Genomic DNA, 14242 nt, shown 5'->3' with positions numbered 1-14242 from the left:
TTTATTCTTTTGAATAATTTTATTTTTAAAATTAAAGTAATTACTTTGTCAATTTTACATTTTTTAAAATTGATATTTTTTTTACTGTTTTTTAACTTTAACTATTTTTTAAAATTAAAATAATTAACTATAATAAAATTATAAAATTGTCTGGATTAAAATTGTTAACTATAATAAAGTTATTTATCTAATCAATTAAAATTGTTTGGATTGTTAAATCTGTTGAAAATATAAAGTAAGAAGTTAAACTTTCTGTTTTAATTGATTAAGTTATTTATTTAATCGATTAAAATTGATAATATTGTGCATTTATTATATATACGTGGTTCATTCCTTTTCCATGTACGAAAAACATTATAAGAGCTTTCATTTGTTGGACAAGAATATCTTTTAAGAAATCTTGGAGCATGCTTGGACAAGCAAACCATCAATTGGAGAAATTGGAGAACATCAAGGTTGCAAGCTTTCAAAAATAAGAGGAAAGATGTAAGAGGCATATGGATGTTGTGTTTTTTTGTAATATCAACATTAAAGGTGATTATTATGTTTTATTTTTCCTGTAAACTCTGATAATTATTATTTCTATAGACAAGGTTCCTAGTATGAGTGCGTGTAGTCATCTTTAGGAGTTAATTCTTGTTTGGTTAAAAATTTAAATTACATAGAAAAATATCCCGAGACTATAACCTTGAGACTCTCATATGGTGATTTTTTTTCCAATTCAGGTTGTTAGAAGAAAACTATATGTAAATCTTTTAAGAGTTGAATCAATATAAAATGTTGTATGGTTTCTTTGATTTTCTTTGTTTAATAATCTTTTAATTCATTAAAAAGTTAAAAAAAAGCTCATTTAACACAGTTTAATACTTCAAAATTAAAAAAGATGAAGAATAAAACCAGTTATAAACGAGTTTACACATCCTCCATTTCTAACAAACATGACAATATATATTATTTAGAATATACATGAAAGTATAAAAAATATAAAATAAAATAAAATCTATAAAAGGCAACAAAAATATACAACATTGTGTATTTTATTAGTACACATCTCACATTGTTCAATAATATATTATTGTCACAGTTAACAACTAAAAATACATCTTAACTTTATTTATACATGTTTGTTGTTCAAGTAGAAAAATATCACTTCATTTATATATGTGTCATCATCAATATATATATATATATATATATATATATATATATATATATATATATATATATATATATATATATATATATTTCTTTAAGTTAAAATTACGCCAAACAAAAAGAAAGAGATTTAATTTGTTAGAATTTTCGAGCTAAAATTCTTCACTTAAAAAATACTAAAAAATAGAAATGATGCAATATTATAAAATAGTATCCTAATATATTATAGGAAGGGTTTCAACACACACAGGACCAAACTCTCATGAATTTATTTTTGGTATCACTTCAAAAGATTTCTTATCAATAAAAGTATCTTATCTGTATATAAATTCATGTCCATTTTTCATTTTTTTTTTCTGATGTAGGACTTTGTTTGTATCCAACAACTATATATCACTTATACAGAAAATAGAAATCATGCAACATTGCTATTAAGGGAATTTTAGTTAATTAAAAGATGGGATAATATGTTAAAGTAATTTTAACCATTTTAATGGATTAAGTCTTCTATTAAAATAAGATTAAAATAGCTTAAAACCATGCGTAGTCAGTCTATAAAACTCTCATTGCTCTAAACATTTTGAGTAATGATCCGCTTCGTTTTGCATGAAAAAGTGGATCGGGTAGATCCACTCTGCATAAATCTGAGTTAATTTTTCTACTTTGTACCGCATAATGTTTGGTTCACGAGTGTGAATCGTTTGTTGAGTCGACTCGTGACCTGTAGAAATTATTTTTGTATTTTTTTTTAATATTAAGGTGTATGATTTTAATAACTTTATTTTTATTTAATTAAATTAGTAGAAATAATAATTTTTATAACTTTACTTTTTAAAGTTACATGTTTTTAGTCCTTAAATTTTAATGTCAAATTAAAATTTGTCCCTTTTTAAAATTTTAATATATTTTGATCTTCAAATTTTAAAAATGAATATATATATATATGATCTATTTAACTCAATTATATTATTTTTTTACATATTAAAATGTATTTCATGTTAACATTTGATTTGTTTAGACAGTTTGACCTACTTACATTTTATTATCGGTTAGTAAATATGTTTGACATATCAAACAAATTTAATATAATTGAATTAAAAAGACTATATCCATTTATTTTAAAGTTTGATGATTAAAATATATCAAACTTTCATAGAAGGATAACTTATAATTTCGCGATAAAGTTGAGAGACTAAAAACATATTTAATCCTTTTTTAAAATAAGTAATATTCATAATTTTATAACTTCTGATTTTTAGGTATATGTTGAAAATAGAATTAACTTTAAACTAGAGTGAAACAAGTGAAGAAACGTCAATGAATGAGTTACTTTTTGTGTGTGCAGTCTTTTTCCCTTCTTTCATCCTTAAATTTTTGTTCTACGAATTCAATTGAATTGATTTTTGTGTGTTCTAAGTGTGTTTGCGAATCTGGTTTGTGTTGTGATTTCCAAATTAATGCATCAATTTGAATAAATCATTGCCTTCGAATGTTACTTAACATATTGCATCTAAACTTATTTCATCTTAAATTTACTATCTCAAACTCAGATGTTACTTAACATTATTGAATTCAAATATTCATTACCACTTGAAAATGATCACTAGGTATAGAAATCTAACTTATCATTATTAAAATTAACTTTTTAACATATTATGTTGTTGCAGATTTTTATTTTTTTAATTTAAAGTAAAAATAGATTTTTAAATGATTTTCATTTTAAATTTTAAGATTTTTAAGTTCGACAAATATTTATTCTATATTTTATTTTATTTTAAGTTTGATGTTATTTGTTGTTTATAGTATAAATATTATTATATTTATTAAATAAATTTAAACTTAATTTATAAAAGCCTTTAAAAATAATTAAATTAAATGGAATTCAATAATATCATTAGAATTGGTTCAAAAATAATTTTAGAAATATTGAATTAAAAAGTCAATTTTAAACAAATATTAGTATAACATTTATACAAATAATAAATTTGATTACAATTAAAAAAAGAGACAATATTGTTTCATTTTGAAAAAAATGGAATTGAATTGAATAAAAGAATCATATATAAAAACTAAATTGAATATAATATAATTGACATGTGACACTGTCTTGTCGTCACATAGTACTAACAGTGCAAGGTGTCATACTACGGACCTAACACATAGACAACAAAACATGTTAATACTGATTGTAATTCTTTTTAGAAAATGACCTAATTGTGTCAATTTTTCAAAAATTGGGACTCAATCGAAACAAAATAAAAAAAAATTGGGATTCAATTAAAACAAAAAGCTAATTGGATATTGACTTCAAAATTTCCAAGACCAATTGAATAATTAAACCTTTCTTATATATTGTTAGATATATTAAATTATTAGATATCATAGATAAATATCTCATTTTTTATCCTTTATCTTTAGTTAGTTTGATATTATTCCTTATTTGTATTTTTGACTTAATCCATATTTCTTCTATTACAAATACAATTCCCTGTGTATATTCAATACAAGAAAGATTAATTTCATACATAGTTTTCATTATATTAAATATGGTATTAGAATCATGGGTTAAAGTCTATCCTAGCAAAATTTATGTTTGTTGGGCATATCATTTTCACCCACTATCGGATCACATATTAATGTCTAGTCACATGCATGAGATATATATACCTCGACATGAGGGAGGATGTATTCTCACATCAACTAGAGATAAGACCAATTTAGAGTTGAAAAAAATGAATTATCTTACAATTACTTGTCTTGACATTTTCTTTGTAGTTAGTGTGTGGTAAGCCAATTTCTTAATTCCATGTGTGAAGATCATTAAAATGTAGTTATTTGTATATTAAAGTATACTAAAGGATCTCTTAGAAAAAAAGTTGTTATATGGTTCTAATAACTATATAAGAGTGATTTGTTATTTAGATGCTAATCGAGCAAAATCTCCTTTTGATAGAAAGTCTACATCTGGATATTGTGTCTCTATTGGTTGTAACTTGATCTCTTGGAAAAGCAAGAAAAAAAGTGTTATGGCAAGATCTAGTGCAAAAGTAGAATATAGGATTGTGGCCTTCGCCATTTGTGAGCTTGTTTGGCTTAAGCAATTGGTTAGAGAATTATGTCACTCAAATGACATTTATAAGTGATAATTATGTTGTTCTTCACATTATTTCTAATCATGTCTTTCATGAGAGGATTAAACACATTGAGATTAACTGTCATTTCATTCAAGAGAATATTGTATCTGGAAACATCAAAACTGAGTTTGTTAATTCAAATGATCAGTTAACATATCTTTTCACTAAGCCTTTATAAGCCGAGAATCGATTATATTTGTAACAAGCTTGGTATATACGATTTGTATGCACTAGCTTGAGGGAGAGTGTTAGAATATTATATTTATCATTTATCTTTAGTTAGTTTGTTATTAACTTTTTCCAACGAGTATATGTTCGCTAAACGAGTCTACATAATTTTGCAAAACAGAATTCTATAGATTTAGGCCATTCAAGTCGTGCAGATAAGTCCAACAACAATCATAAATGCCAAAACATACTAATCATCAAATTATACATAACTCAATGACTCCAATTCATCTCAATTCCAACATCAAACATACATCATACCATATTTTAACATGCAAAACACGAAAGACAAATTAAAAACCTAACTCAACTCCACATATCATATTTCATCAGACAATTCAATTACACAAACCAACTAATATACAAGCATACAATAAACTATTATAAGTTATTTACTAGTTAAAAATAATGCAATTAACTTATCTTACTTGAAAGACGAACCAAAGGCTTAAAAAATCCTAAAAACACCTCTAACAACACATGAAGACATATCTGACCCTATGAACAGCACATACAAGATCAAGACAAATCATTAGAACCATTGATCAGTAAAGACTCTTATATAAGATTCAGACACTACATGCGACTCAAGATGGTCCACGTGCATAGAAAGAACATACCAACCAAGAATAAGAGGCAAAAAACCAACTTATTCTACTTGAAAAATTGATCAAACAGAAGTGGAGAGCTACCCTCAAGGACCACCTTAGTGGTCTCCGATCTTCAAACAAATGCATAGGTGATGAGAAAATATAGAAAAAAAAAAGCTCAAGAGAGAAAAAGGTTTAAAAAAAACAATTTAAAATAATAAAACTTATTTATAAGAATCTTATTTATACTTTAAACTTTTATTATTAAAAATAATTAAGTCTCACCGTTTTAAACTCAATATAAATTCTAAAACATAATTTTCTAAAACACACTCAATTCTAAAACACAAATTTCTAAATTCTTATTGTTTTGTATTGTTTTTTATATAGAGTAACGCAAATACTCCCTTTAATATAATTATTTGCTTATAAAAAATGATCTTTCAATATTTTACCATTTATTTGTTATCAGTGAGGAAATTAACTATGATTGTACTTGAATGTGAAAGTCTAAGAAGGTAATAAAATTTATTACAGAGGATTAATGTATATGCTTTATATTTTCTTTTTTATATGCATGGAGTTTATAGTTAAACGAAGTGTTAGAGTTTGAATAATACTTCACAATTGAAACATTTGGTTTAGCATTATCATACATCTTGTATTTAATGTTTCCTTAAACATTCTAATATATTGATTTCATAACATTCAATATATCAAACAATTTAGTTACTATAAATTAATAGATATTTATAATAAATATGTTAGCATGGATAACTAATATATATTTCGCATGTATATTATGTCTTCTGATTAAATTGTGAACATGCCAGCTTTTTTATGAAAAATTATCTTTTCTTCAATATGATTGATATATAATTTTAGTTACATAGTACTCACTCTTCTTAATATGTGATGTTTAAAGTTTGATTTTTCAATTCAATAAAAATATTAACTTTCATAATTATTAAAAAAAATTATTTTCAATAATTCCTTTATTATTTTGACATTTTTTTACAAAGAAAATAACTAAAGTATCGATTTTTTTTTCTCGATCTAATAACGTATCTTCTTTCTTTTGGAATAAAGTTTCAATGTTCAATTTCCACCAAAGAACAACGTGTGCAATAGAATATTAAAAGTATTTTTCTTCATTTCAACTAATTTTAAACACTACTTGATACCTAATGTATTATTGTAATTGGGTTTTAAATATTAGTACAATCCAAATGTATTTCTATTTTATAAAAGACGTCCAAAGTTTGACATAAATATTAATTCTACTAATACTTAATTACACATTTTATCTTTTAATTTGTTTGAATATTAATAAATATTCATAATATTTTAAAACGATCTAATTACGTCATTTTCATTAAATTGTCATTAACATCACATTCGTACATTCACGACGTGTCAGTTCATAGTATTATTAATTAATTAATTTTTTTTTTAAAAAAAAATTGTCACAGGTGTCATGTGACAATGAGATTTCTATGTGTTTATTCATATTAGTGTTAGTGCCACCTAAGTGTGTTTTGTATTCAATTTTGTTTTTATATTTAAAATTTTGATTCAATATAATTCCATTATTTTTTAAGAGAAAGAATGTTATCCCTCTCTAAATTGAAATCAAATTAATATTAAACTTAATTAAAACTTATATATAACTTATATATAACTAGAATTTAAATGATTTTTTTAATAAATTTGTACATCAAATCATTCTATCCAAATTTTGAAATTAATTTTATTTTATACATGTTTAGTTATAAAAAATTCCTTATTTTAAATTTATATTTATTAAAAAAATATTAAAATTGTAATATAAAATGACACTAGTAATTTTTAAATTTTAATATTTAAAATAATTTAAAAAAAAAAGTATTTTTTCTTGTTAGCTTATTTATAAATTTAATGTGAGAAATATATTTATATATTTTAACTTATTACTATATAACGAGTTTATATTATTATATATTCAGCGTTGAGGGCGTGGAAACATTTTGCAGAAATATATTGAAAAGACGAGCTGTAAGGACTACAAAAGAAAATCTATGAACAATACTCTTATAAAAGAAAGAAGAGTATCTTAAACTAAAATTACATTTAGATACTTATTATAAATAAAATAAAGTGTAAAAGAATTCCAAACGAGACACTCTAAATAATAATACCATGATACATTTTTTATATTTATTTATCACTGAGTATAAAAGTAAAATAATTATAAAAATATAAACATTTATTTTTAAAAAAAAAAGAATAAAAAGTAAATAAAAATATTGTCAAATAAATATAAAAAATTTAAATGCGACAAACTAATCGTTTTTCTTAAATGAACACAATATATATGGATTTCAAAACTTTTGTATTTTTTAAAGATACATAAGTAACACCCTATAATTGTGTTGAATATTTAAATGCATAATGATTTTCAAAGTGTCTAAGAAGATTGTTTTCAAAATGATAATTAAGTATATATATATATATATATATATATATATATATATATATATATATATATATATATATAGTATTATGAGTGAAAAAAACGTGGCTAATGTTGGTAGTTTCCATTGGTTTAAAAAGTGTATAAATAGGGTTGTTATTTGCAAAGAAGAAAGTGAAGGTTTTGAATTGTATTCTCCCTTGAGAAGCAAATCAATGGCTCCTTTTCTTTTTCTTTTTCTGCTGTTTTCTTCTCAGTTGGTCAGTGGAATGAACACAAAGCTTCCATCTCCATCCTATGGTAACCTTATTACCATTCTCAGCATAGACGGAGGTGGTATCAGAGGTCTCATTCCTGCTGTACTTCTTAATCACTTGGAAAAATCTCTTCAGGTCAATCACTCTAATAATATATAAATATATATACACTTTCTTTTCTCAACAATTTATTACTCATAACTTCCTCATCATTTATCTTTTTCTGTACATTCTTCATGATCATCATATATTTTACACACACATGTGTATACATATATATGTAAAATCATAAATGATAAAAAAGATATGTATAGTAATTTATGAATTTGGTGATGTACTGTCATCAAAACTTCAAATTATATATATTGGGGAAATAGATTTTCAAAACATTTGGATTAAGGTAATTTTAGAGAGAGTTTTCTAGAAACTTTGTTAAGATAATACATTGTTATGAGTTAAAATTGGTTTATATATTATTAAAATTAAGAAATTAAAGAAATTGCATAAGAGTTTATGTAAATAAGCTTATATATAAATTAATTTTAATTTAATAATAGAATTGATTTTATTTTACTTTTCTAAAAGTGCCTGTACGGAACTTGTCCAAACATATAATTACAAACACATAAAAAGATTGGCCGAAGCTAGATTGTACCAAAAGTGGGAGGAAAATGAACTAGAGATCACGTATGGTCTTCTCTATAATTGAATTCAATTATTATATATTATCATTTTATATATCGTTTATATAAAGATGAGAATATATATATATATATATATATATATATATATATATATATATATTATTTTGCCCTAATGAAAACTTTACAAAATACAGTGTCATAGAACCTGAAACCATAATTTATTTTCCAACAGCATCTCCTTTATAATAAGAAACAACTTTGATCATCTATCCTATAATGTTTTTAATTGTTCTATAAGACTCCTTGACCAATCCCAAAATATGAAAACCTAGTTTTTCATATACTAAACAACCAAATCCAGATCTAAAAATATAATGAAGTCTCATACAGTTTCAAGATTGCAGACTTCATTTTTCTTAAAGCAATATACCAACCACTAGTCACAGGACTATAAAACAGCCAAACAAATCACCTAGGAATAATTGTATTACTTGGTTTCTTTAAAGAACAACTAATGTAAAGATTCAACTGTAATTCACTGTATGATGATGATGTGATTGATGTTAAGAAAACGTAGATTTTTAAGTTTAATTCAACCTTACAAAATCGACTTGTAAAATGAGATTTATATCCATTTATATATATATATATTTAATTAACCTTATCTCTGATCGATGTGGAATTCGAACACTTATTTTTCATATATAGTTTTTTCTCTTTAACCCTAGAAGAAAATATAAGAATTTAGTTTGGTTGAGTTGCAGGCATGGGATAAAAGTGCATTGCTAGCAGATTATTTTGATGTGATAGCAGGGACTAGCACAGGAGGACTCATGACTGCTCTGCTAACTGCACCTAATCCACAGTACCCCACTCGTCCTCTCCTCAATACCACTCAAGTCATTCAGTTCTATCAAAATTATGGCCCTTCAATCTTCAATAATGAAAATAGGTATTTCAAATCAAAAATATTCTTTTCATACACCTAACTTTTTTACATGGTGAATGTGTATTTATATGTAAGCATGCACTTTTAAATGCATATGTATGGAAAGATGTGTCTTTATACACTGATACCTCAATTCCACAAAATCAACTTGTAAGGTGAGATTTACGTTCCATTTATATATTATAAATTGATCTTATCTCTAGTCGATGTTGGACTTTCAATGTGTTTAGTCAAGACTCATGCAAACATTGTTAGGTTACGATGATATCATAATCTTGTAATATTTAAATGTTTATGGTTATGGTAAAAACCATTAGAAACATTTGATTAGTTTTGTTTGAAAAACATGTGCAGTGTTTGGAATAATTCATTCCCAGGTCCCAAGTATGATGGCAAGTTCTTGCAAAACTTAGCAAGTGAATTACTGCAAAACACACGACTCAGCGAAACACTGACAAATGTTGTGATTCCAACCTTCGACCTTAAGAAACTTCACCCAGTTATCTTCTCAAACTTTCAGGTTAGTAGAATATAATTATACTAGTATTTAAAATGATGTTTGATGATTTTAAATTGTAGATAATATAAAATATAACATTATATACTACAATAGTTCTTATTTTATCTGCATTTTTCTTACAATTTTGCTAATTAATGATGCAGCTTAAGGAAGTTCCTAGCTTTGATGCAAAACTGTCTGATATATGCATTGGAACCTCAGCTGCACCAACTTATCTACCACCTTATTACTTCAAAAATGGCGACACTGAATTCAATTTGATTGATGGTGGAGTTGCAGCAACTAATCCGGTGAACTATCTCCTTTTCAAACTCACCTTAATATGAATGATTTCAATTGTTTAGTAATGTGTGATCCCAGTATGACAATCTGGTGGAAACTCAATCATTTGCTCATGATGAAAAAAGAACACTGTTTGCAGGCTATGGCTGCTTTGACAGAAGTGATAAAGCAACAGAAGGAGAAGAATCCTTACATGACTCGTAAGAATTCAAAGGAAAACATCAATATCTTGTTGCTGTCTATAGGTTGTGGAACTGCAGAAGCTGTTGGTGTTGATGCCCAAGTTGCAGAACACTTCTCAGCAAATCAATGGGCAGCAACAGGCCTCGCAACTGGTGCTTATGATTATGGTTCCAAAGAAATGACCGAGTTTTACATTTCCACTGTCTTTCCTGGCCTCCAATCTTCAGACTACTACCTTCGAATTCAGGTCTGCTTCATCTTTGGATTTGTAAAACAGTGATCAATTACAGTGGAAAATTTTGTGTTTGATACTTGAAAAATTTGATCAAACGTAGCATCTGTCAGCTTTTGAAACTGGTTTTTGACAGAAAATAGGTTGTTCAGTGTTTGTTTGGAAGAAGCTTTCTTTGCAACCTTTTGTAAAAGGAAAAAAAGTAGTTTATGGATAAACAAAATCCGTTTTTCTAAACTAAAATTAGATCTAGAGTATATAAGTAGGTGCAAATCTCACCTTACACATCAGTTTTGTGACATTGAGTTAAGTTTAAAATCTACTTGTTATGACATGGTATTAGAATATTCAATTTTTGTTTTATATTTTTTCTTTGGAAGTTTATTATGTTAAACTTATTCATAATGCATCTGAATTTGTTCATTAGACAAGAATCTTGGGTTTGAAACCTAAAAGTTATGCATGAGTGTTTCTATGAATAAGGTTAAGTTAACGAAATTAAAGTGGGGTTCTAAAAATACAAAAGATCAAAACCATTTACATAATAATGTAACAATTAAGATTAAGTTTAATAATTGAAAATGGAAATATTATAATTAACATTGGGAAATATTGAAGTGCATATGTGGAATGTTGATGTATGCAGGAATATAACTTGGATCCATCCATGGCTGGCCTTGACAATGCCACTGCTGTGAACTTGAAAAATCTTGAAAAGGTTGGGTATAACCTGCTGAATGAACCAGTTTTGAGGAAGAATGTTGCCACTTTTGTCCCAGAGGAAGAAGAAGAATGGGGTACAAATGCTCAAGCTCTTGAAAGGTTTGAACACTGTGTTCTTGTTCTTTCTTATAAGTTGTGGTTTTTTTGATGTTGATGTTCAATTGTCATAAATAAAAACCCTAATATATAAGAATTGCTTTTGTTTTCATATGTGAAGGTTGGCTGAGGTTCTGTACAGAGAGAAAAAGCTTCGCACTAAGAGAAAGAAATCAATGGAGAAAATGGGACGACCATTTATTAAAAACGTTGTTGGACAAACAAGTTATTAGAAATGCATGATGAATAAATGTACTAAAATGTGCATAGACTATTGAGTTCTATGCTTATGGAAAATAAACACATCATGGATGGTGAATGTTTTGTCCACAAACTTTAATATCTATTTTGACTCTTTCTCGGAAGAAAAAGTGGTTTTGGTGATGCATATACAGGTACTCTTTCCATATTATTACAAATACGGATTACGTTTCATTATTTTATTGGTTTGTATATTTAAAACAGACTAATCATAAAATACTACATAAATCATTGTAAAAAAGTTATCAAAAAAGTTATTAAAAATATTGATACTCTGTACAAGACTTCTAATTTTATGAAAAAACTTGAAACTTGTGAACTCCTACCACATCTTCCATATTGATGCAGTTGCACTAAAGTTGTCCTGGCTATACTCGATTTTTCATAAAATTAAATTCGAAGTCATGTTTCTAAGACAACTTCTTCTCAATATATATTAAGACATTTGCATAACTTCTAATTTAATAAAGTTGCACAACTTCTAATTTAATTTAGTCTATATTTGGTTTCAAATATCAACTTCTAACTCAAATTTTAATTTGAAATTTGAACTAAAGTCGTGCTTTAAGAGCACGACTTCAATTTTGAGAGAAAAACTGAAACTTGTGAGCTCCTAACACAATTTCCATATTAATACAATTATGCTAAAGTTGTTCTAGTTCTTCTTAGTATTTCAACTAAACTTGTGTTATGGGGTACAACTTCTCATGTTTGAAAAATATTAAATGTGAAGTTATTTTCAATTAAAACAACTTCAGTTCAATTTTCAAATGCCTAGTGAAATTTTGTGCATGAGACAAGTGTTTTTAGCAAAGTCGTGAGTGACACGTATGTCTTGCTTACCCAAAGGCTATAAAATTTTTAAAATATGTTCATTTAGGTAAGTTTTATGTAAAAGTGCACCATTTAGGCAATACAATCTAAATTGCCTAATTACACTTGTGTGACTTCTAATCTTGTAACAACTACAAAATTTATAAAGCATTTTATTTTGCATAATGTTCTTTTCATACTTGAGTTCAAAATTAACATTGTTTCTAGCAAGGCCCATTATTATTACATGACTTTCCACCTCCTTCATTTTTTTCATCACACCCTCATCTTCACATCAAGAGTGAGTCCCTTCCACTTTGGTATTGTCTTCTTTCAGCAAAAACATTTCCAACTACGAGTATCCTTTTTTCATATTGTTATTCATCTTAACGAGACATGCTTATAACCAACAGAAAGGAAGGATGCATGGGACTAGTGGCCATTGAACCCAACAAAGTGACTTTCATTTCGAGAAAACTTAGTTCGAATTGCATGTGTTGTGTTAAGCATATTATAAAATATATCTAAAGCTTGGACACTAGAGCAAGTCGAACCCTATACAGTAGAAGTTTCAGCTATTATTGATTGAGTTGCCACCTCTTCACCATGTTTGGATGACACCAATTCTTTCTAAACAGATAAGGTCATTGATAGATCGTCTCACTTGCTTGCAAACATAGCGAAAAACTATTCCCATTAAGCTGACAGTAAAGTCAGTTATGCGAAATAAAGCTTGAGCTCTACTTAAATTACCTTGCGCTTAAATCTAGGATCGAGTCCTTCTATGGCAAATTATGTATTAAGTCATAGATGCGCCTTTCGACTGNCATTCAGTCCTCCAACACCAACTGCTGAGCTAGTCATCAAAACTAACTATCAACTCTTATACCACTATTGGGTTTATTGAAAGAGAAAGTTCTCATGAGAGACACATCACTAATGAGATTTAAGTCCTACCACATAAAAGATTGACACCACCCTCAACCAAAAATCTTAAGATAATAGATTTGTGAATCTTCATCTATATATAGTAATCCATTTTCTTATTTTTATCCAATATAAAACTTAGATCTTAACATATAATTCATCTAATTAATAAATTATCCTATTAAGTTTTCTTAGGTCCTCTGAGCTTTGCATTAGCAAAAATCCAATTTACTTGATTTAAAGGTGTAGGAATTTATTTGCTTTCCTTCTACTATTAAAAAAAAAATCATACCAAATTTCCTAGAGAAAAAAAATGCATATTTCTTGGGTTTAAAACTGGCATAAAAGGGCTATATACTCACTGATTTTAATAGCAGTGAAATTTTTATACCTAGAGATGTTATATTTCACGAACATTTTTTCTCTCATGCACATACCGATATTAATAATTCTGAAAATGATGTTCTAAAGGATGATCTTGATATACTTTAATTGAAAATAATCAGGAGCAAATTGAAAAGTATAAGAAAATATGAAAATGAGAGTGTTCGAAGATCTTGCAAGATTTGCAAAGTTCCTATTTTTCTTAAGGATTATCATCAAATATCCAACTCCATCCAAAATAATAAAATATCACAACAGCAAAAAAGGTATGGTTTTTTTAATATTTACAAAAAATAATTATTAAATTTATAAATATTTTAATTATTATATTTATTATTTACAAATCAATACTTTTAAGCATACAAAGACATAAAATGCATACAAAATCAATAGTTAATAAGCATGTATTAAG

At 26.5% G+C, this 14242-nt stretch overlaps 1 protein-coding gene across 1 annotated transcript; it reads left to right on the top strand.

Moving 5' to 3' along the window:
• The first annotated feature begins 7719 nt into the window (after positions 1–7719).
• On the top strand, positions 7720–11833 carry LOC106773550 (patatin-like protein 1). The gene is made up of 7 exons (XM_014660241.2): positions 7720–7951; positions 9225–9412; positions 9764–9929; positions 10073–10219; positions 10351–10641; positions 11273–11448; positions 11567–11833. Exons 1-7 carry the CDS (start codon positions 7775–7777, stop codon positions 11676–11678), a joined length of 1257 nt encoding a protein of 418 aa, XP_014515727.1. The 5' UTR covers positions 7720–7774; the 3' UTR covers positions 11679–11833.
• Positions 11834–14242: the final 2409 nt, after the last annotated feature.

This window comes from Vigna radiata, chromosome 9, assembly GCF_000741045.1.
Source record: "Vigna radiata var. radiata cultivar VC1973A chromosome 9, Vradiata_ver6, whole genome shotgun sequence".
In the NCBI taxonomy this organism is placed as follows: Eukaryota; Viridiplantae; Streptophyta; class Magnoliopsida; order Fabales; family Fabaceae; genus Vigna; species Vigna radiata.
Note: the sequence above shows the minus strand (reverse complement) of the source record. Positions and strands in the feature narration are given on the sequence as shown.